Genomic DNA, 24,160 nt, shown 5'->3' with positions numbered 1-24,160 from the left:
CTATTGCATAGTAATTATAATAATAATTGATTGATTGAGTTGGTGTTTTACGTCCACTTTATGCACAGCAAAGCTAATCGGGACTGGACATACAGTTTAAAGTGGGATACGAACCTCTATGCGCCTCCACCGGGTACCGAACCTGGGACACTTTGATTACAAGGCGACGACGACTACTATTAATACTACTACTACTAATACTACCACCAATAATAATAATAATAATAATAATTAAAGTAAAATATAAATTTATATGAATGAGAGACAAGATATAAAATCTTACTCTACCCCCCTCCTGAGAAAAATCCTGAAGGCATTCTCGCACGCCACTGACTCATTAACTCATCACATGTCTAAAGTCATTCGCCAAGCACTTTAGACTCTCCCCCTTTGGACGAATAAGAGAGAGAACTCAGTTCAATTACAATTGGCAAAAGCGATTTATGTAATGCAACAACTCTACTATCAGAACGAGGAACCCATAGAGAGGTTAAGTTGGATTGTATAACGATGCGTTATCCAATCTCACATCCCCCACGTGCAGACGCGGAAGGGCAGATGATGCAACCGAGTTTTTCTCTTTAAAACACCGTCGGAGATGCGGTTGCCATGGAAACTAAACAAGCACTTGTGGTAGCGTTCTCGATGGCATTGCACCAATTTCTAGGTAATTTATTTATGGACGGTCCCCAACCTTCGACGTCGTCTCGCTCTTCTAAGAGCTATTTTTGAAAAAGAAGAAAATGCGTGGAGGTTGGAAGGGAGTAGCTGGGGACTTTCCCACACAATTTCCGAGAGAACTAAAGAGCAGAGGTGAGTTTTTCTTAATGGATGTTTGGCGATCAGGGATTTCTCCAAGGTTTCACGACGTTTCTCTCGGGAAATCCATCTCAGGTGCTCGTTAGCACAGAAGTAGAAAGTAGACTGATCTACTATATGCAGTTACAAATTTTAAATTTAATAATAGCTCGTAGCGTAGCAATTTTGTTAACGTAGTATGATTATTTCCATATATTTCAATTAATTGACGATCTACCTACTTACTTCCGGCCTCGCTCACTCAAGCCTCAGCAGAGATAATGCAACATGTGGCCAGCACGACGAACCCCCCACCCCCGGTTGTAGGTTTCCTTGACCTGGTTACACTACTCATTCGTAGCTCCCCACTTTCCTCACGATAGCGGATGGCCACTGGTCCCATAAACAAGCCGAAATTTCAGGAGAAAAGTTGTTACGCTTCTCCCAGGTGACTCAAATCAGCGCCCCTCCCGAGCCAAAATCCTGACGCCTTAGACCGCATGGGAACGGTGCAGGACAAAATGTAAAATGTAGTTAAGTGAAAAAAAACGATCAACGATTGGGGGTTCGCCGTGCTGACCACTCGTCACCCCTCTACCTCTGCTGAGGCGTGTGGGAGTGAAGCCGGGGTAACGGGGAATTTGGACTCCGTAGAAAAGTGACTGTACAGTCAATTTTCTACGCAGTCCAAATTCCCCGTTTTCGTGACGGGGAATCTGGACTCCGTAGAAAAATGACTGTACAGTCAATTTTCTACAGAGAAAAATCACTGCCCTTTTCAGTTCCCGTCAATTAAGCAGGGGGTAAAATATCCCCGTAGAAAAATGACAGCCTGTCAATTCCCACTTAAAAGAGGGGGTACAAATTCCCCGTAGAAAAGTGACTGCCCAATTAAATCCTGCTTATATTAGGAGGGGGTACAATTTCCCCGTAGAAAAGTGACTGCCCCTTTAAATCATGCTTATATTAGGAGGGGGTACAATTTCCCCGTAGAAAAGTGACTGCCCCCTTATATCCTGCTAATATTAGAAGGGGGTACAATTTCCCCGTAGAAAAGTGACTGCCCCCTTATATCCTGCTTATATTAGGAGGGGGTACAATTTCCCCGTAGAAAAGTGACTGCTCCTTTAAATCCTGCTTATATTAGGAGGGGGTATAATTTCCCCGTCGAAAAGTGACTGCCCTATTAAATCCTGCTTATATTAGGAGGGGGTACAATTTCCCCGTAGAAAAGTGACTGCCCTATTAAATCCTGCTAATATGAGAAGGGGGTACAATTTCCCCGTAGAAAAGTGACTGCCCCTTATATCCTGCTTATATTAGGAGGGGGTACAAATTACCCCGTAGAAAAGTGACTGCTCCTTTAAATCCTGCTTATATTAGGAGGGGGTATAATTTCCCCGTAGAAAAGTGACTGCCCTATTAAATCCTGCTAATATGAGAAGGGGGTACAATTTCCCCGTAGAAAAGTGACTGCCCCCATATATCCTGCTTATATTAGGAGGGGGTAAAAATTCCCCGTAGAAAAGTGACTGCCCCCTTAAATCCTGCTTATATTAGGAGGGGGTATAATTTCCCCGTAGAAAAGTGACTGCCCGTTAAAATCCTGCTTACATTAGGAGGGGGTATAATTTCCCCGTAGAAAAGTGACTGCCCTATTAAATCCTGCTAATATTAGAAGGGGGTACAATTTCCCCGTAGAAAAGTGACTGCCCCCTTATATCCTGCATATATTAGGAGGGGGTACAAATTCCCCGTAGAAAAGTGACTGCCCCTTTAAATCCTGCTTATATTAGGAGGGGGTACAATTTCCCCGTAGAAAAGTGACTGCCCCCTTATATCCTGCATATATTAGGAGGGGGTACAAATTCCCCGTAGAAAAGTGACTGCCCCATAAATCCTGCTTATATTAGGAGGGGGTATAATTTCCACGTAGAAAAGTGACTGCCCTTTAAATCCTGCTTATATTAGGAGGGGGTATAATTTCCCCGTAGAAAAGTGACTGCCCTATTAAATCCTGCTAATATGAGAAGGGGGTACAAATTCCCCGTAGAAAAGTGACTGCCCTATTAAATCCTGCTTATATTAGGAGGGGGTACAATTTCCCCGTAGAAAAGTGACTGCCCCTTTATATCCTACTTATATTAGGAGGGGGTACAAATTCCCCGTAGAAAAGTGACGGCCCCCTTAAATCCTGCTTATATTAGGAGGGGGTATAATTTCCCCGTAGAAAAGTGACTGCCCCTTTAAATCCTGCTTATATTAGGAGGGGGTATAATTTCCCCGTAGAAAAGTGACTGCCCTATTAAATCCTGCCAATATGAGAAGGGGGTACAATTTTCCCGTAGAAAAGTGACTGCCCTATTAAATCCTGCTAATATTAGAAGGGGGTACAATTTCCCCGTAGAAAAGTGACTGCCCCATTATATCCTGCTTATATTAGGAGGGGGTACAAATTCCCCGTAGAAAAGTGACTGCCCCCTTAAATCCTGCTTATATTAGGAGGGGGTATAATTTCCCCGTAGAAAATTGACTGCCCTTTTAAATCCTGCTTATATTAGGAGGGGGTATAATTTCTCCGTAGAAAAGTGACTGCCCCCTTATATCCTGCTTATATTAGGAGGGGGTACAATTTCCCCGTAGAAAAGTGACTGCCCTATTAAATCCTGCTAATATTAGAAGAGGGTACAATTTCCCCGTAGAAAAGTGACTGCCCCCTTATATCCTGCTTATATTAGAAGGGGGTACAAATTCCCCGTAGAAAAGTGACTGCCCCCTTAAATCATGCTTATATTAGGAGGGGGTAAAATTTCCCCGTAGAAAAGTGACTGCCCCCTTAAATCCTGCTTACATTAGGAGGGGGTATAATTTCCCCGTAGAAAAGTGACTGCCCTATTAAATCCTGCTAATATTAGAAGGGGGTACAATCTCCCCGTAGAAAAGTGACTGCCCCCTTATATCCTGCTTATATTAGGAGGGGGTACAAATTCCCCGTAGAAAAGTGACTGCCCCCTTTATTTCTGCTTATATTAGGAGGGGGTATAATTTAGCCGTAGAAAAGTGACTGCCCCTTTAAATCCTGCTTATATTAGGAGGGGGTATAATTTCCCCGTAGAAAAGTGACTGCCCTATTAAATCCTGCTAATATGAGAAGGGGGTACAACTTCCCCGTAGAAAAGTGACTGCCCCCTTATATCCTGCTTATATTAGGAGGGGGTACAAATTCCCCGTAGAAAAGTGACTGCCCCCTTAAATCCTGCTTATATTAGGAGGGGGTATAATTTCCCCTTATAAAAGTAACTGCCCCTTTAAATCCTGCTTATATTAGGAGGGGGTATAATTTCCCCGTAGAAAAGTGACTGCCCTATTAAATCCTGCTAATATGAGAAGGGGGTACAATTTCCCCGTAGAAAAGTGACTGCCCTATTAAATCCTGATAATATGAGAAGGGGGTACAATTTCCCCGTAGAAAAGTGACTGCCCCCTTATATCCTGCTTATATTAGTAGGGGGTATAGTTTCCCCGTAGAAAAGTGACGGCCCCTTTAAATCCTGCTTATATTAGTAGGGGGTATAATTTCCCCGTAGAAAATTGACTGCCCCCTTAAATCCTGCTTATATTAGGAGGGGGTATAATTTCCCCGTTGAAAAGTGACTGCCCCTTTAAATCCTGCTTATATTAGGAGGGGTATAATTTCCCCGTAGAAAAGTAACTGCCCCCTTAAATCCTGCTTATATTAGGAGGGGGTATAATTTCCCCGTAGAAAAGTGACTGCCCTATTAAATCCTGCTTATGTTAGGAGGGGGTATAATTTCCCCGTAGAAAAGTGACTGCCCCTTTAAATCCTGCTTATATTAGGAGGGGGTACAATTTCCCCGTAGAAAAGTGACTGCCCCCTTAAATCCTGCAAATATTAGGGAGGGGGGTACAATTTCCCCGTATAAAAGTGACTGCCCCTTAAATCCTGCTAATATTAGGAGGGGGTACAAATTCCCCGTAGAAAAATAACTGCCTCCTTAAATTCTGCTTATATTAGGAGGGGGTATAATTTCCCCGTAGAAAAGTGACTGCCCCCTTAAATCCTGCTTATATTAGGAGGGGGTACAATTTCCCCGTAGAAAAGTGACTGCCCCCTTAAATCCTGCTTATATTAGGAGGGGGTATAATTTCCCCGTAGAAAAGTGACTGCCCCCTTAAATCCTGCTTATATTAGGAGGGGGTACAATTTCCCCGTAGAAAAGTGACTGCCCCCTTAAATCCTGCTTATGTTAGGAGGGGGTATAATTTCCCCGTAGAAAAGTGACTGCCCCTTTTAATCCTGCTTATATTAGGAGGGGGTACAATTTCCCCGTAGAAAAGTGACTGCCCCCTTAAATCCTGCAAATATTGGGGGGGGGTACAATTTCCAAGTATAAAAGTGACTGCCCGTTAAATCCTGCTAATATTAGGAGGGGGTACAAATTCCCCGTAGAAAAGTAACTGCCTCCTTAAATTCTGCTTATATTAGGAGGGGGTATAATTTCCCCGTAGAAAAGTGACTGCCCCCTTAAATCCTGCTTATATTATCAGGGGGTACAATTTCCCCGTAGAAAAGTGACTGCCCCCTTAAATCCTGCTTATATTAGGAGGGGGTATAATTTCCCCGTAGAAAAGTGACTGCCCCATTAAATCCTGCTTATATTATCTGGGGGTACAATTTCCCCGTAGAAAAGTGACTGCCCCCTTAAATCCTGCTTATATTAGGAGGGGGTATAATTTCCCCGTAGACAAGTGATTGCCCCATTAAATCCTGCTAATATTAGAAGGGGGTACAATTTCCCCGTAGAAAAGTGACTGCCCCTTTTATCTTTAATATATATGGAGGGGGTACAAATTTCCCCCTAGAAAAGTTACTCTTCTAATAATTAGTTCTTACATGAGAAATTGCATACAAAATGCTACGGAGAAAAGTTGCTGCTTACTTAATTTACTTCACAAAACAGTAGTAGGGAAATTAGATGTAGTATATTGTCGTATAAAGCCTTTATAACTCTGGTATCTGGCTCATCATTGACTTAATTATTACGTACAACTTTCTCATTTGAATGTTCATCAAAACATTTGAATGAGTCTACCATTTGAGTAGGGTGATAAAGGTGTCCTGGGTTCAATACCCGGTGGAGGCACATAGTAATTCGGATCCAACTTTAAACTGTGGGTTCATTCTTGATTAGACTTAGTGTGCATAAATTAAAACGCTAACTCAATCAATCCATCAATCAAGGCATTTGAATTGCATTTTCTTGAAACATTTTGGACAACAAATTTGTACTCAATGTGTGTGTGTACTGTCAAAAATAAATAGGTTTCTCATCATAAAAATACTTCTTATATAATCTATGCATAACTAACAAAAAGTAAAATACTTTGTCCCTTGTGGTAATTATATTTATTTGAAAAGCACGACGAGAGCCCGTAGAAGCGATATTTTAACATGGAAATATTTTATAACTTGTAAAATATAATTGAAAGTGGTTGCTTCCACATATCCGTAGTAACTCTCGAATTTAAAAATTACATTGATGCATTTTATGATAGAACCTTTGATCAATTTTTAAAATAATCGAATACACACGTTATTCGTGTTATGAGGTTGATAAATCATAATTTTGTTACACAGAAACATATATTACATATAAACATACTTACACACACCAACATATTTATGTACACACTAATCATATTTTCATAGGAACAAATAACAAGATACATCTACACACAGACTATAGTTTTAATTGTAACATTTTGATCAGAATCAATACGATTCAGAAACACCAGGAGTACACAAGTCAAATAAAACAATTGTTTTAACTTCAAAAAAATTGAACAAAAAAATAATATACAATGCATATAGCATGAGAATTATGATTTATCACTTTTCACTAAATATGTATTTCAATAATGCTGTAGTGCATTTTAATATAATATGTGATGTATTTCAATTTATACAAAAACTTTATCAAATACAGACATTTATAATTTCGTTGTGGTTTGCAACTAACCTATTACATATTATTCACCATGTTTAACACATGAAGGAGTCAGTGGATGATATTCTTAAGCCACATGTTTGATTTTTATGTTGTTGTTGTTGAACATACCATCATGCACAATAAGCAACCCACTGTCCAAAAAGTGCGAGACATTGTCATTTTTCTTTTCGAATGGCAGTATAATATGTACATCACTGAAGTTTTTGGCTCTCCAACCAGGTGGTCATCTGTGTAGTGATATAGTCATAAGCCACACTTTCCCGCTACGTAGGCTGTACATGCACCGTTAGAAAACATGGATTTTGGAGACAATAATGAAGGAAGTGACGAGTCACATCTTTTTGATAGTAATAGTGGAAATTTCTGGCACCCGTCAGCTAGCAGTTCAGTGTGGAACTCATCCTTCTGTACGTGTAATTATGAAATAGAGTTGTGGTTATGTTCGCTGTGGCTTGTGACTATCCGTTGAAAGTTTATATGCTGCATAAAACATTGATTACTACAATCCTCTGATCACATTAACTAAATATAAAGTATATTTTCTTTCAAGCTAGTAAATATCTATGTCAAACGTGATTAATTAAGGCAGACGTCCCATTAACTTGAGCCGACCAGCTGAAGCATTGCCACAAAAATCCACACTTTCAAGGAAAAGGCAGCTGAATCGCCCACGATAGAACAGAGAGAAAGCAAAATGGAGACGTAATAGCGGATGCCAATAAGTACCCCGATAAAACAAAGAGTACGGGACATGCTGTTAGTTTCAGACATTCCTTCGCTTGTTCCAAGAAATGTACGACAAAATGCTGAGAGAGTATGTAATATCTGCATTCATCTTGAGACCTGGGTGATTTTAATGCTAAATCAGCATCGTAATTTATGGACACGGGATTGAGGTGAATGTAAACCTTAATATGTTATTAATGATGCATAAAATCAGTAAACCTGAATGCCCATGTCTTCCTGTAGTTTCTAACCTAATAACTTGGAGAAAACCTCGAATTTGGCTTATGACTATATTCTACAGAAAAGCTGTGCGATATGATAGGGAGGTACAGTAAGGGCTACATTAATTTTCTCGAAAGATGAGCACGTTGGTACCATGCATTCTTTACAAGTTGTTTATGTATCATGTGTAAAATGATGCACGATATATACAAGTAACTTACAAACATTACACATGGAACTAGCTTGTTGCAAACTTCTTTCAAGGCAGTTCTACGACAGTCAATCCACAGTCATGTATGCCGTAGTTGTATGTCCAAAGTGTTCTTTCGTAAAATGCAGAATGAGCACTTGATTTTGGATTTGGAAATGCGTTCTGCATATCTATTGCTATGGTGTGGATTTTCCTTTGGCGAAGTGGTTAAATCCATGATTCACTTTAGCCCAAAGTCAGCCTTTTCAATGTAATTCCTTGCTCTTTTTTCAGGTATTTCCTCTGGGGACAGTTCTGAATTACACGTGTATTTTGAGATGGCATTAATAAATCATGTACAGTTTTTTCGGGGAATTTATGTCCATGATTAACAAGTATATCCCTCTCTTCCTGTTTTGGTATTGTTAAAGTTTCCTTCATTGGGTGTTGAAAATTTATCTTTTGCGCATAGTTCTGCAAATCATGGACAGTCAAAATAACCTCTTTACGGATTGAAAAGTTTAAGGTCATGAACTTGTAGATAATACGAAAAGTTTACTGATCTTGTTGATTGTTTGTTCTCCATCTTTCTGTGACACTTGCTTTTCTTTGGCATCATTTCCAGGCAGCCATAAGCTTAGCATTCTGTTCATTAAAATCACCCAGGTCTCAAGATGAATGCAGATATTACATACTCTCTCAGCATTTTATCGTACATTTCTTGGAACAAGCGAAGGAATGTCTGAAACTAACAGCATGTCCCGTACTCTTTGTTTTATCGGGTACTTATTGGCATCCGCTATTACGTCTCCATTTTGCTTTCTCTCTGTTCTATCGTGGGCGATTCAGCTGCCTTTTCCTTGAAAGTGTGGATTTTTGTGGCAATGCTTCAGCTGGTCGGCTCAAGTTAATGGGACGTCTGCCTTAATTAATCACGTTTGACATAGATATTTACTAGCTTGAAAGAAAATATACTTTATATTTAGTTAATGTGATCAGAGGATTGTAGTAATCAATGTTTTATGCAGCATATAAACTTTCAACGGATAGTCACAAGCCACAGCGAACATAACCACAACTCTATTTCATAATTACACGTACAGAAGGATGAGTTCCACACTGAACTGCTAGCTGACGGGTGCCAGAAATTTCCACTATTACTATCAAAAAGATGTGACTCGTCACTTCCTTCATTATTGTCTCCAAAATCCATGTTTTCTAACGGTGCATGTACAGCCTACGTAGCGGGAAAGTGTGGCTTATGACTATATCACTACACAGATGACCACCTGGTTGGAGAGCCAAAAACTTCAGTGATGTACATATTATACTGCCATTCGAAAAGAAAAATGACAATGTCTCGCACTTTTTGGACAGTGGGTTGCTTATTGTGCATGATGGTATGTTCAACAACAACAACATAAAAATCAAACATGTGGCTTAAGAATATCATCCACTGACTCCTTCATGTGTTAAACATGGTGAATAATATGTAATAGGTTAGTTGCAAACCACAACGAAATTATAAATGTCTGTATTTGATAAAGTTTTTGTATAAATTGAAATACATCACATATTATATTAAAATGCACTACAGCATTATTGAAATACATATTTAGTGAAAAGTGATAAATCATAATTCTCATGCTATATGCATTGTATATTATTTTTTTGTTCAATTTTTTTGAAGTTAAAACAATTGTTTTATTTGACTTGTGTACTCCTGGTGTTTCTGAATCGTATTGATTCTGATCAAAATGTTACAATTAAAACTATAGTCTGTGTGTAGATGTATCTTGTTATTTGTTCCTATGAAAATATGATTAGTGTGTACATAAATATGTTGGTGTGTGTAAGTATGTTTATATGTAATATATGTTTCTGTGTAACAAAATTATGATTTATCAACCTCATAACACGAATAACGTGTGTATTCGATTATTTTAAAAATTGATCAAAGGTTCTATCATAAAATGCATCAATGTAATTTTTAAATTCGAGAGTTACTACGGATATGTGGAAGCAACCACTTTCAATTATATTTTACAAGTTATAAAATATTTCCATGTTAAAATATCGCTTCTACGGGCTCTCGTCGTGCTTTTCAAATAAATATAATTACCACAAGGGACAAAGTATTTTACTTTTTGTTAGTTATGCATAGATTATATAAGAAGTATTTTTATGATGAGAAACCTATTTATTTTTGACAGTACACACACACATTGAGTACAAATTTGTTGTCCAAAATGTTTCAAGAAAATGCAATTCAAATGCCTTGATTGATGGATTGATTGAGTTAGCGTTTTAATTTATGCACACTAAGTCTAATCAAGAATGAACCCACAGTTTAAAGTTGGATCCGAATTACTATGTGCCTCCACCGGGTATTGAACCCAGGACACCTTTATCACCCTACTCAAATGGTAGACTCATTCAAATGTTTTGATGAACATTCAAATGAGAAAGTTGTACGTAATAATTAAGTCAATGATGAGCCAGATACCAGAGTTATAAAGGCTTTATACGACAATATACTACATCTAATTTCCCTACTACTGTTTTGTGAAGTAAATTAAGTAAGCAGCAACTTTTCTCCGTAGCATTTTGTATGCAATTTCTCATGTAAGAACTAATTATTAGAAGAGTAACTTTTCTAGGGGGAAATTTGTACCCCCTCCATATATATTAAAGATAAAAGGGGCAGTCACTTTTCTACGGGGAAATTGTACCCCCTTCTAATATTAGCAGGATTTAATGGGGCAGTCACTTGTCTACGGGGAAATTATACCCCCTCCTAATATAAGCAGGATTTAAGGGGGCAGTCACTTTTCTACGGGGAAATTGTACCCCCAGATAATATAAGCAGGATTTAAGGGGGCAGTCACTTTTCTACGGGGAAATTATACCCCCTCCTAATATAAGCAGAATTTAAGGAGGCAGATACTTTTCTACGGGGAATTTGTACCCCCTCCTAATATTAGCAGGATTTAAGGGGCAGTCACTTTTATACGGGGAAATTGTACCCCCCCTAATATTTGCAGGATTTAAGGGGGCAGTCACTTTTCTACGGGGAAATTGTACCCCCTCCTAATATAAGCAGGATTTAAGGGGGCAGTCACTTTTCTACGGGGAAACTATACCCCCTACTAAGATAAGCTGGATTTAAAGGGGCCGTCACTTTTCTACGGGGAAATTATACCCCCTCCTAATATAAGCAGGATTTAAGGGGGCAGTCACTTTTCTACGGGGAATTTGTACCGCCTCCTAATATAAGCAGGATATAAGGGGGCAGTCACTTTTCTACGGGGAAATTGTACCCCCTTCTCATATTAGCAGGATTTAATAGGGCAGTCACTTTTCTACGGGGAAATTATACCCCCTCCTAATGTAAGCAGGATTTAAGGGGGCAGTCACTTTTCTACGGGGAAATTTTACCCCCTCCTAATATAAGCAGGATTTAAGGGGGCAGTCACTTTTCTACGGGGAATTTTTACCCCCTCCTAATATAAGCAGGATATATGGGGGCAGTCACTTTTCTACGGGGAAATTGTACCCCCTTCTCATATTAGCAGGATTTAATAGGGCAGTCACTTTTCTACGGGGAAATTGTACCCCCTCCTAATATAAGCAGGATTTAATAGGGCAGTCACTTTTCGACGGGGAAATTATACCCCCTCCAAATATAAGCAGGATTTAAAGGGGCAGTCACTTTTCTACGGGGAAATTATACCCCTCCTAATATAAGCAGGATTTAAGGGGTCAGTCACTTTTCTACGGGGAATTTGTACCCCCTCCTAATATAAGCAGGATATAAGGGGGCAGTCACTTTTCTACGGGGAAATTGTACCCCCTTCTCATATTACCAGGATTTAATAGGGCAGTCACTTTTCTACGGGGAAATTGTACCCCCTTCTCATATTACCAGGATTTAAAAGAGCAGTCACTTTTCTACGGGGAAATTATACCCCCTCCTAATATAAGCAGGATTTAAAGGGGCAGTCATTTTTCTACGGGGAAATTGTACCCCCTCCTAATATTAGCAGGGTTTTAGGGGGCAGTCACTTTTCTACGGGGAATTTGTACCCCCTCCTAATATAAGCAGGATATAAGGGGGCAGTCACTTTTCTACGGGGAAATTGTACCCCCTTCTCATATTAGCAGGATTTAATAAGGCAGTCACTTTTCTACGGGGAAATTGTACACCCTTCTCATATTAGCAGGATTTAAAAGGGCAGTCACTTTTCTACGGGGAAATTATACCCCCTCCTAATATAAGCAGGATTTAAAGGGGCAGTCACTTTTCTACGGGGAAATTGTACCCCCTCCTAATATAAGCAGGGTTTTAGGGGGCAGTCACTTTTCTACGGGGAATTTGTACCCCCTCCTAATATAAGCTGGATATAAGGGGGCAGTCTCTTTTCTACGGGGAAATTGTACCCCCTTCTCATATTAGCAAGATTTAATAGGGCAGTCACTTTTCTACGGGGAAATTATATCCCCTCCTAATGTAAGCAGGATTTTAACGGGCAGTCACTTTTATACGATTAAATTATACCCCCTCTAATATAAGCAGGATTTAAGGGGGCAGTCACTTTTCTACGGGGAATTTGTACCCCCTCCTAATATAAGCAGGATATAAGGGGGCAGTCACTTTTCTACGGGGAAATTGTACCCCCTTCTCATATTAGCAGGATTTAATAGAGCAGTCACTTTTCTACGGGGAAATTGTACCCCCTTCTCATATTAGCAGGATTTAATAGGGCCGTCACTTTTCTACGGGGAAATTATACCCCCTCCTAATATAAGCAGGATTTAAAGGGGCAGTCACTTTTCTACGGGGAAATTATACCCCCTCCTAATATAAGCAGGAATAAAGGGGGCAGTCACTTTTCTACGGGGAATTTGTACCCCTCCTAATATAAGCAGGATATAAGGGGGCAGTCACTTTTCTACGGGGAAATTGTACCCCCTTCCAATATTAGCAGGATTTAATAGGGCAGTCACTTTTCTACGGGGAAATTATACCCCCTCCTAATGTAAGCAGGATTTAAGGGGGCAGTCCCTTTTCTACGGGTAAATTTTACCCCCTCCTAATATAAGCAGGATTTAATAGGGCAGTCACTTTTCTACGGGGAATATGTACCCCCTCCTAATATAAGCAGTATTTAAGGGGGCAGTCTCTTTTCTACGGAGAATTTGTACCCCCTCCTAATATAAGCAGGATATAAGGGGGCAGTCACTTTTCTACGGGGAAATTATACCCCCTCCTAATATAAGCAGGATTTAAAGGGGCAGTCAATTTTCTACGGGGAAATTATACCCCCTCCTAATATAAGCAGGATTTAAGGGGGCAGTCACTTTTCTACGGGGAATATGTACCCCCTCCTAATATAAGCTGGATATATGGGGGCAGTCACTTTTCTACGGGGAAATTGTACCCCCTTCTAATATTAGCAGGATTTAATAGGGCAGTCACTTTTCTACGGGGAAATTGTACCCCCTCCTAATGTAAGCAGGATTTAAGGGGGCAGTCACTTTTCTACGGGGAAATTATACCCCCTCCTAATATAAGCAGGATTTAAAGGAGCAGTCACTCTTCTACGGGGAATTTGTACCCCCTCCTAATATAAGCAGGATATAAGGGGGCAGTCACTTTTCTACGGGGAAATTTGTACCCTCTTCTCATATTAGCAGGATTTAATAGGGCAGTCACTTTTCTACGGGGAAATTGTACCCCCTTCTCATATTAGCAGGATTTAAAAGGGCAGTCACTTTTCTACGGGGAAATTATACCCCCTCCTAACATAAGCAGGATTTAAAGGGGCAGTCACTTTTCTACGGGGAAATTGTACCCCCTCCTAATATAAGCAGGATATAAGGGGGCAGTCACTTTTCTACGGGGAAATTGTACCCCTTTTTAATATTAGCATTATTTAATAGGGCAGTCACTTTTCTACGGGGAAATGGTACCCCCTCCTAATATAAGCAGGATATAAGGGGGCAGTCACTTTTCTACGGGGAAATTATACCCCCTCCTAATATAAGCAGGATTTTAGGGGGCAGTCACTTTTCTACGTGGAATTTGTACCCCCTCCTAATATAAGCAGGATATAAGGGGGCTGTCACTTTTCTACGGGGAAATTGTACCCCCTTCTCATATTAGCAGGATTTAATATGGCAGTCACTTTTCTACGGGGAAATTGTACCCCCTTCTCATATTAGCAGGATTTAATAGGGCAGTCACTTTTCTACGGGGAAATTATACCCCCTCCTAATATAAGCAGGATTTAAAGGGGCAGTCACTTTTCTACGGGGAAATTATACCTCCTCCTAATATAAGCAGGATTTAAGGGGGCAGTCACTTTTCTACGGGGAATTTGTACCCCCTCCTAATATAAGCAGGATATAAGGGGGCAGTCACTTTTCTACGGGGAATTTGTACCCCCTTCTCATATTAGCAGGATTTAATAGGGCAGTCACTTTTCTACGGGGAAATTGTACCCCTTTCTCATATTAGCAGGATTTAAAAGGGCAGTCACTCTTCTACGGGGAAATTATACCCCCTCCTAATATAAGCAGGATTTAAAGGGGCAGTCACTTTTCTACGGGGAAATTGTACCCCCTCCTAATATAAGCAGGGTTTAAGGGGGCAGTCACTTTTCTACGGGGAATTTGTACCCCCTCCTAATATAAGCTGGATATAAGGGGGCAGTCACTTTTCTACGGGGAAATTGTACCCCCTTCTCATATTAGCAGGATTTAATAGGGCAGTCACTTTTCTACGGGGAAATTATACCCCCTCCTAATATAAGCAGGATTTTAACGGGCAGTCACTTTTCTACGGGGAAATTATACCCCTTCCCAATATAAGCAGGACTTAAGGGGGCAGTCACTTTTCTACGGGGAAATTGTACCCCCTCCTAATATAAGCAGGATTTAATTGGTCAGTCACGTTTCTACGGGGAATATGTACCCCCTCCTAATATAAGCAGTATTTAAGGGGGCAGTCTCTTTTCTACGTAGAATTTGTACCCCCTCCTAATATAAGCAGGATATAAGGGGGCAGTCACTTTTCTACGGGGAAATTATACCCCCTCCTAATATAAGCAGGATTTAAAGGGGCAGTTACTTTTATAAGGGGAAATTATACCCCCTCCTAATATAAGCAGGATTTAAGGTGGCAGTCACTTTTCTACGGGGAATTTGTACCCCCTCCTAATATAAGCAGGATATAAGGGGGCAGTCACTTTTCTACGGGGAAGTTGTACCCCCTTCTCATATTAGCAGGATTTAATAGGGCAGTCACTTTTCTACGGGGAAATTATACCCCCTCCTAATATAAGCAGGATTTAAAAGGGCAGTCACTTTTCTACGGGGAAATTATACCCCCTCCTAATATAAGCAGAAATAAAGGGGGCAGTCACTTTTCTACGGGGAATTTGTACCCCCTCCTAATATAAGCAGGATATAAGGGGGCAGTCACTTTTCTACGGGGAAATTGTACCCCCTTCTAATATTAGCAGGATTTAATAGGGCAGTCACTTTTCTACGGGGAAATTATACCCCCTCCTAATGTAAGCAGGATTTAAGGGGGCAGTCACTTTTCTACGGGGAAATTTTACCCCCTCCTAATATAAGCATGATTTAAGGGGGCAGTCACTTTTCTACGGGGAATTTGTACCCCCTTCTAATATAAGCAGGATATAAGGGGGCAGTCACTTTTCTACGGGGAAATTGTACCCTCTTCTAATATTAGCAGGATTTAATAGGGCAGTCACTTTTCTACGGGGAAATTGTACCCCCTCCTAATATAAGCAGGATATAAGGGGGCAGTCACTTTTCTACGGAGAAATTATACCCCCTCCTAATATAAGCAGGATTTAAAAGGGCAGTCAATTTTCTACGGGGAAATTATACCCCCTCCTAATATAAGCAGGATTTAAGGGGGCAGTCACTTTTCTACGGGGAAATTGTACCCCCTTCTCATATTAGCAGGATTTAATAGGGCAGTCAATTTTCTACGGGGAAATTGTACCCCCTTCTCATATTAGCAGGATTTAATAGGGCAGTCACTTTTCTACGGGGAAATTATACCCCCTCCTAATGTAAGCAGGATTTAAGGGGGCAGTCACTTTTCTACGGGGAAATTTTACCCCCTCCTAATATAAGCATGATTTAAGGGGGCAGTCACTTTTCTACGGGGAATTTGTACCCCCTTCTAATATAAGCAGGATATAAGGGGGCAGTCACTTTTCTACGGGGAAATTGTACCCTCTTCTAATATTAGCAGGATTTAATAGGGCAGTCACTTTTCTACGGGGAAATTGTACCCCCTCCTAATATAAGCAGGATATAAGGGGGCAGTCACTTTTCTACGGAGAAATTATACCCCCTCCTAATATAAGCAGGATTTAAAAGGGCAGTCAATTTTCTACGGGGAAATTATACCCCCTCCTAATATAAGCAGGATTTAAGGGGGCAGTCACTTTTCTACGGGGAAATTGTACCCCCTTCTCATATTAGCAGGATTTAATAGGGCAGTCACTTTTCTACGGGGAAATTGTACCCCCTTCTCATATTAGCAGGATTTAATAGGGCAGTCACTTTTCTACGGGGAAATTATACCCCCTCCTAATATAAGCAGGATTTAAAGGGGCAGTCACTTTTCTACGGGGAAATTATACCTCCTCCTAATATAAGCAGGATTTAAGGGGGCAGTCACTTTTCTACGGGGAATTTGTACCCCCTCCTAATATAAGCAGGATATAAGGGGGCAGTCACTTTTCTACGGGGAAATTGTACCCCCTTCTCATATTAGCAGGATTTAATAGGGCAGTCACTTTTCTACGGGGAAATTGTACCCCTTTCTCATATTAGCAGGATTTAAAAGGGCAGTCACTCTTCTACGGGGAAATTATACCACCTCCTAATATAAGCAGGATTTAAAGGGGCAGTCACTTTTCTACGGAGAAATTGTACCCCCTTCTAATATAAGCAGGATTTTAACGGGCAGTCACTTTTCTACGGGGAAATTATACCCCTTCCTAATATAAGCAGGATTTAAGGGGGCAGTCACTTTTCTACGGGGAAATTGTACCCCCTCCTAATATAAGCAGGATTTAATTGGGCAGTCACGTTTCTACGGTGAATTTGTACCCCCTCTTTTAAGTGGGAATTGACAGGCAGTCATTTTTCTACGGGGATATTTTACCCCCTGCTTAATTGACGGGAACTGAAAAGGGCAGTCATTTTTCTCTGTAGAAAATTGACTGTACAGTCATTTTTCTACGGAGTCCAAATTTCCCGTCACGAAAACGGGGAATTTGGACTGCGTAGAAAATTGACTGTACAGTCACTTTTCTACGGAGTCCAAATTCCCCGTTACACCGGCAGTCGGTAGGTAGGTACACCCTGGCCCTCACAGGCTGTTGCACCTATCACAAGTGCAAGGACATATTTAAAGAGGGATTCTGGTGGTCAGGACCCCCCTTTTAAGAAAAAACAACAAAACCCAAATTTAAGTAAGCAAAATACTGCTTTAATGTTGCATAATATGAAGTTGTTTATTTCCGCAGATCTTACATAAAGGCATGGATTAGATTGTGAATATATAGCATTGTGTCCACAATGCCTGCGAAAATTATGCTCACCATTACTAATAACAAAACGCATAAAAATGATGATCAAGGTTTCATCAGCTGAACCTAACAACTTTTTTGGTATTCAATAGATAACCATTACAAAATTGCATTATCATTTCTTTGACAGGTTAGTTGTTTTGATACAAAGTTTAGTGATCTTAACTAGACACAAAATAATGCATACTGTTATAACTCGATATATATATATATATCACCTTTTACCTGTTCATGTAAAAATAACAATAACAAGGGCGCCCACAGGAAGGGGACAGCCGCGGCACATGCCACCCCTGATATTTCCGAAAATAATTAATGTAATTCGAATGGTGAAATTGTAGCGATATTTTACAACAAAAATATTGTTTTGTGTGACTTACAGGTCGTAAGTTGCAGCAACTATTATTATTATTATTATTGTTATTATTATCATCATTATTATTATTATTTTACAGTACCCTTCGGCACGTAAAAACATGGATCAGAGGTACCATGAAGGACAGCAGATTAAGTGGTCTCTGACTCTGTTCATGAACAAAGTAATAGGCTAGATGTTTATTGAAAGGAAGGAAGGCGAATCTAGTTTCTACCTAAATAGTAGAGACTCGAGTCTGAACTTATAAACAAGATCAAAGTATTTTCAACTCAATTTGAATTTTATGATTTGCAAAGCAGTAGTAGTAGTAACTAATAATAATAATAATAATAATAATAATAATAATAATAATAACAATAGCAATAATAATAATAAAGTTTCTATGAGTTTGCCCCTGAGAAAGAAATCTTGCGGACCCCTTTGAACAATAATAATATTAATTAGCCAATTTGATTATTATCATTAAATTGATTAATCTGTTAGTTATAAGCTTCATTATTACTACATATGGTATACTTGGTTCGAACCCCTCCCGAAGCCTGCACCAATGGTGTGACGTGGGCTATAAATCTATCTACTCGTACATGCATTATCTACGAGCAGATTACTTGATTTGTAGTTTACATAGTCTATCCAGGCAATGCAAACTACGCGAAACGTAATATTAAAATATTGTTTTCAAGGGCACATTCCATTTTTCCATATTGTTCCTTATTCAGCTGAGCGTAGGCCAGGTGAACTTATGAGCGCCCAACGGGTGAGAAGGTCGTGAACCCATTAATCAACAACATATGAGGTTCAATGGGGTTTGGGGTAAGACTAATGTCTATATTTAGTAAAACAAGAACTGGAAGGAGCGAGCAGTGTCTCCAGCTATTGCATTGCAGCGCCATCTGGAAATCAAGCTCTTATGACGGATTTTTCCCGAGCAAAAGTCCCCCATTCGGATCTCCGGGTAAGGTTGTTAAAGAGGGCACGTTAAGAAGACAACGACGCAGTATCATCACATGTAGGTGAAAAAATACGTATATTTGGGTTGATCGTAATTAGCTGACGGTTTTAAAATAGCAGAAATGAAACGAACACGTTTCACTAGAGCATATTATGTAAATGCAGTGGCGACGATTAAGGGGGCCAGTTGCCCCCCCCCCCACTTTTAGTTACTTTTGCACCCGCACTATGCCATAGTAGTGGTAGTATCGTCGCCTTGTTATCAAAGGGGTCCCGGGTTAGATTTTGTTTTTAATTAATCTCCAAGAAATGTAGAATTTATTCAATTTACACAATATGCTCTAGTCAAACATGTTCGTTTTAGTTCTGCTATTTAAAACCGTCAGCTAAGCTAATTATGTTCATTCTTGTATCTATCATTTTTGTGGGCATTCGCCCCCGCCCTCTCTTGTGCGGTAGCTGTCTATACTCTTTCAAAAATGTTGTTTATTCCTTAGTCGGAAGAAATTCCTACACAGTGCCTGTTTTCAAACTTACTATGTACCAGAGGCACACGGCACAGTGGTTCGGATCCCACTTTAAACTGTAGGTTCAGTCCCGATTATCCTTCCTGTGCATAAAGTGGACTTAAAACAAAAAATCGATCAATCAATCAATTACACTTATGTACCATGAAAAACCTTATGACTACAGCAACATAAGGATTAAAGTTATGCTAAACCTATGCACACAGGCGTGTTTCTCGTGAAATTGCAGCACATATTGATATGCCACATGACGACTTTACTATTTAGGAAAATTAATTTGACCACAAGATGGCGGATTTCAACAGGGCTGCCTTGTTAGTAACATATCCTAAAAAACTTTCCATGAATCAGGATGTTTGATTCGTGTGTTATCATATACATTTATTTCCAACGCGTGTTTTGCGCTCATAGAACACTACCGTCAAGTGGGGTAACTTCGTCTTTAAGGGTAACTTCGTCATGAGACCGATAGATGTCAGTAGGAGTCACATGCTGGTGGAACAAAGGGAGTGTGAAGCCACACACGTGCAGTTGTGGAGCGGACATCAAGGGAGGAAGTGTGTTGCGTGCAAGTGCATTGTGCATAAGAAGGTGGTTGGTGGTCGGAAATATCAGAACTATACCTCCAATGAGGTGCAGGAGGCTTTACGACTGATCGGAAAGGAAAAAACGGTAGCGGAAGCTTGACGATCTTACCTCTTAATGGGGCTAATTTTGAGCTGCTAGGAACGTAAGCAGAGATGACGAAGTTACCCCATTTGCTGGGGTAACCGTCACTAAAATGCTGACGTATTTCCCCCCTAATATTTTGGAATTTCTTTGGTATTCCTTCAGTGCATTTATAAAGGACAAAGTGTTCCTCGCGTATAATTTTCGTGTTGTCACTCCCCACGGATTTTGCAGAGCACGTTGGAATATGACAAAATCTGTACAAAGTTACCCCATTTGACGGTACGCCGTGTGACGGCTTTTGTGTGTAAGCGATTGTGCTGCTGATTATCGGGCCGGGGCGGTCTACAGGCGAGTTCATTTTTTCTATTTTTGGCTATAATATTGCAACTCTTCAACTGTATGTCAAGCTGCAACAATACCACAGTGTTGGTGACCAACAGCATTTGGAATCTTCCCTTTGTTCCACAATTTGAGATCTGCTCTCCCCCTCTCAAAATATCCTGGGTAGGAACCTGTTTACATCTTCTGTAACATTGTTAAATTTTGTGCCCCGGGAACGCAATTGTTTCATCAGATCCATTTATTGACAAAGGATAAACAAGGCAAGGTTGGATTTTAGAATTTTGTATTTGAAAAGGTGGTCACTGATGCTGAAAGCTTATTAATTTTGATAAACGTAGTCAGAATTCAAGAATGTTTAGTTCCCATTTTCTGGCTCGAATGAAATTATAAAAATCTAGTCCCAGTTTTAATCGGGGTGTAAATTAAAATTGAAAAGAAAAGCAGAAATGTTGTTTTAATGGTCGTTTTGTTTACAACACTGATCAAGATTTGGATCATTAAAAGCACTGACCTGATTCCTCCTGTACTCAAGCACGGACATCTCGAAGAGCTGCGCATTCTGAATGCCGATGCCACAGAATGTCAAGTATCGTTGAAAAACCTGAAAAAAAATCATGAAATTGTCAATGCAAATCTTAAAATCATCATGATGTTGAACACAAAAAAATTCACCAAGTTATACACAGAATATCTATCTTGGAAATGTACATATAATTAACTCTGGCATTACTAAACCTGAAGGTTTATTGATCAAAGGATGTACTCACGAATCCAAAAGGGAAATCTACTAGTCCAGAGACGCTCGTGGTGAAATTTATTTATGGTTTTGTATAGCGAAGTTAAGGCACAAGCCTTAACTTGATTCATTGATTGATTTGATTGATTTTACTTCGCTTCTTGTGCCACTTTTGGCTAATTTGCGAAGATGGGGATGAATTACGATGGAATTGATGGACAATCACAAACATCCACGCCCAGGCCGGGATTCGTAGTGCGATGTGCTAACTACCCGCCACGGGAGCCGGCTCTTCCACGTTGCTTTCCCTTTACATTTTACAAATTGATTTGAATAGCTACGTAACAGTTTGCGAAATATATGGAAACTAAAAATATTAAAATACCAAAGAGAAGAATAAACACAGAAATGAACGCATAGTTCACACACACAGAACCCAAAACATGTCAATTGAAACAAATATGTTGACCCCAATAACACATCAACGTGCATAAATTGCAAATTTATTATTATATAAAATTGCACTTTTTGGTGTGTCAAAATACATATAAAATGCATAAAATTATACTTTTATCAGCTAGTGTTTAGTGTGATGCACTAAAAATGCATCAATTGGGAAGATCAGACAAGATCATTTCAAAGATAACAAAATTACACATTTAACATCCAAAAATGATGTTCGATTGTATGTTATTATTGTAGCTTATTTTTTCACGGAATACGATTATCCTTTTCCGTAGTAAAGAATGATGTATATATCGTATTTGGATTTTACATGCTAATGCATGAACTTATTATGTAGAATTCAAGGACGTATTTAGGGGTGTCTGGATCCTCCCCCCGAAAGACTTAACAAGTACTAAAATTAAATAATGAAAAATATATTCGTTTAGCCCTTGTTGTATAATTTCCTCTGAACTTATTGGAAGACAAGGATTATATTGGCATCATACGGCTTTGAAGGACACGAAGGACATATTTAGGGGGTCCAGACTCCCCCTCATCACCCGAAAGACTTAATAAGTACGAAAATTAAATGAGAAAAATATACTCGTTTATCATTTGTTGCACGATTTCCTCTGAACTTATTGGAAGACAAGGATAATATTGGGATCATACGGCTTTGAAGGACAGGAATGACGTATTTAAGGGGGAGGTCAAGGGGTCCTGACCCACCGAAAAACTTACCAAGTACAAAAATCAAGTAATGAAAATATTAGCATTTGTTGCATAATTGATGGTTATTAATTTCGTCTGAACTTTTTAGAAGGCAAGGATTATATTTGGATCATACGGCTTTGAATGACATTACAAAGAAGATTTATGTACACTACTACTCAAAATAAAATGCATAAAATATTAATCAGAAACTTACTTTTCTCCAACTACATGTAACATCATTTTTGTTATTCTATAAATATTCAATTATTCATTTATTTGTCATTAATTTCATTGCCAGGGCACTTGTTTTTATGTAAATAATTCCGATCTTAACTACAGGTAAGCTACGTAGCAATGAATATGAGCTGTTATATCTATTCATAAACAGTCTTTTTACCTATTCGTGAAATAATAATATAATATTAATTTATGTATTGTAATTAGCATTAATTTTATTAAATATAATTATTTTCATTTAAACATTATTACTAATATTCCTAGACTCTTGGTTCAAACCCCCCCCCCCCCCCGAAACATACTTCTAGATACGTGCCTGGCAGAATTGTAATTGCATGGAGTTGTTTCCTTCCATGTATGGGTTTTAGGTTTGCTGCTGCCTATCAGGCTTTGCAATACGGGACTACCTCAATGTGCTTACATCGGTGTTTTCATCTTCGGTGATCATGTGACCCTCCTCCTCAAGTTCCGAGGTTGTTAGTAGCCATTTGCAATAACAAAATCACCACTTGAATTCTGTAAGATCCTCAACGGTCCCACCGATGAAAGGAAAGTTTCCTAACGGGAAGATGGACAACGCTAATAGGCGATTAGAAACCTATTGAAAAGCAATGGCGTTAGAACTTTACAAGTCTTGGTGATGGCCAGTATGGTATTTAAGAAATTTCCAGAGGGGAGAAATATAATTTTACTGACTATGTAGAGTCAGGGTCAGATAATGCTTATATCTGGGTGGCGTGTAAGGGGTGATCTTCCACGTAGTACACCCTGGACTGCCAGAAGAACGAGGCTCTGGCGACTGGCCCTACGGCCACTATATTTCTGTGTGTTGTCCTGTTTTTTTGTCCTTATGTGTGCCGAGTGCCTGTTTACAGCCTCAGCTTTTAACAGAAGTCAGAATATTTTAAGATTTTAGTTATGCAACGTTAGAGTTGTTATTTGTAACGGTAAGGGGCTGGACCCCGTATAATATGAAGGGTGCAAAATAGCCCAAGTGCTAACGCACCCAAAATTTTAAAATAAAATCAAAATCAAATCAAATATGTATATAGTGTGTATATATACATATACATTTGTGGCCGCTAGGGGAGAAAGATTTGGGGAGGGGGTATCTCGACAATTATTGATGGTAAATGGGGGTAACTCTGCACTTCGTTTTATGTCACTCAACCTTAAAAAAGCAGCTTTGAATAAAACATATTTTTAATAATTTCTGAAAAATTGTAAATTTAAATTTGTATCTTCACAGATAGAAATGGCCAAGTCCACTTTATGATCAGAACTACTAATTGGAACTGGGCCTACAGTCTCTAAAGTGACATTTTGACACCCACCTCCAAAAATTAGTCTGGGACCTAACTTATGGGTATCTGAATCGAACTTGGGCATAACCTTTGGGAGGGGGCCAGAATCAAAAGGTTTTACACCCCATTCTCTGCTATGGCTACATTTGCGAAATCATAAAAATTACTCATTAACTTGTTTCTCTGGTCCCAAGAGCTTAATACAAGTTCCATTAGCTTGTTAATTCTGAAAATTTGTTGGGCGG

At 39.5% G+C, this 24,160-nt stretch overlaps 1 protein-coding gene across 2 annotated transcripts in view; it reads right to left on the bottom strand.

Annotated features, from left to right (window-relative positions):
- Positions 1-24,160, bottom strand: part of Pde6 (phosphodiesterase 6) — a 649,430-nt gene that overhangs the window by 142,332 nt on the left and 482,938 nt on the right. For both annotated transcript variants that reach the window (XM_083140787.1, XM_083140788.1), the window contains one exon: positions 20,989-21,078. In XM_083140787.1, the coding sequence (XP_082996913.1) occupies positions 20,989-21,078 (90 nt within the window). The remainder of the gene's footprint in view (positions 1-20,988; positions 21,079-24,160) is intronic.

This window comes from Lepisma saccharinum, chromosome 19 (genome assembly GCF_977018435.1).
Source record: "Lepisma saccharinum chromosome 19, izLepSacc3.1, whole genome shotgun sequence".
Taxonomy (NCBI): Eukaryota; Metazoa; Arthropoda; class Insecta; order Zygentoma; family Lepismatidae; genus Lepisma; species Lepisma saccharinum.
Note: the sequence above shows the minus strand (reverse complement) of the source record. Positions and strands in the feature narration are given on the sequence as shown.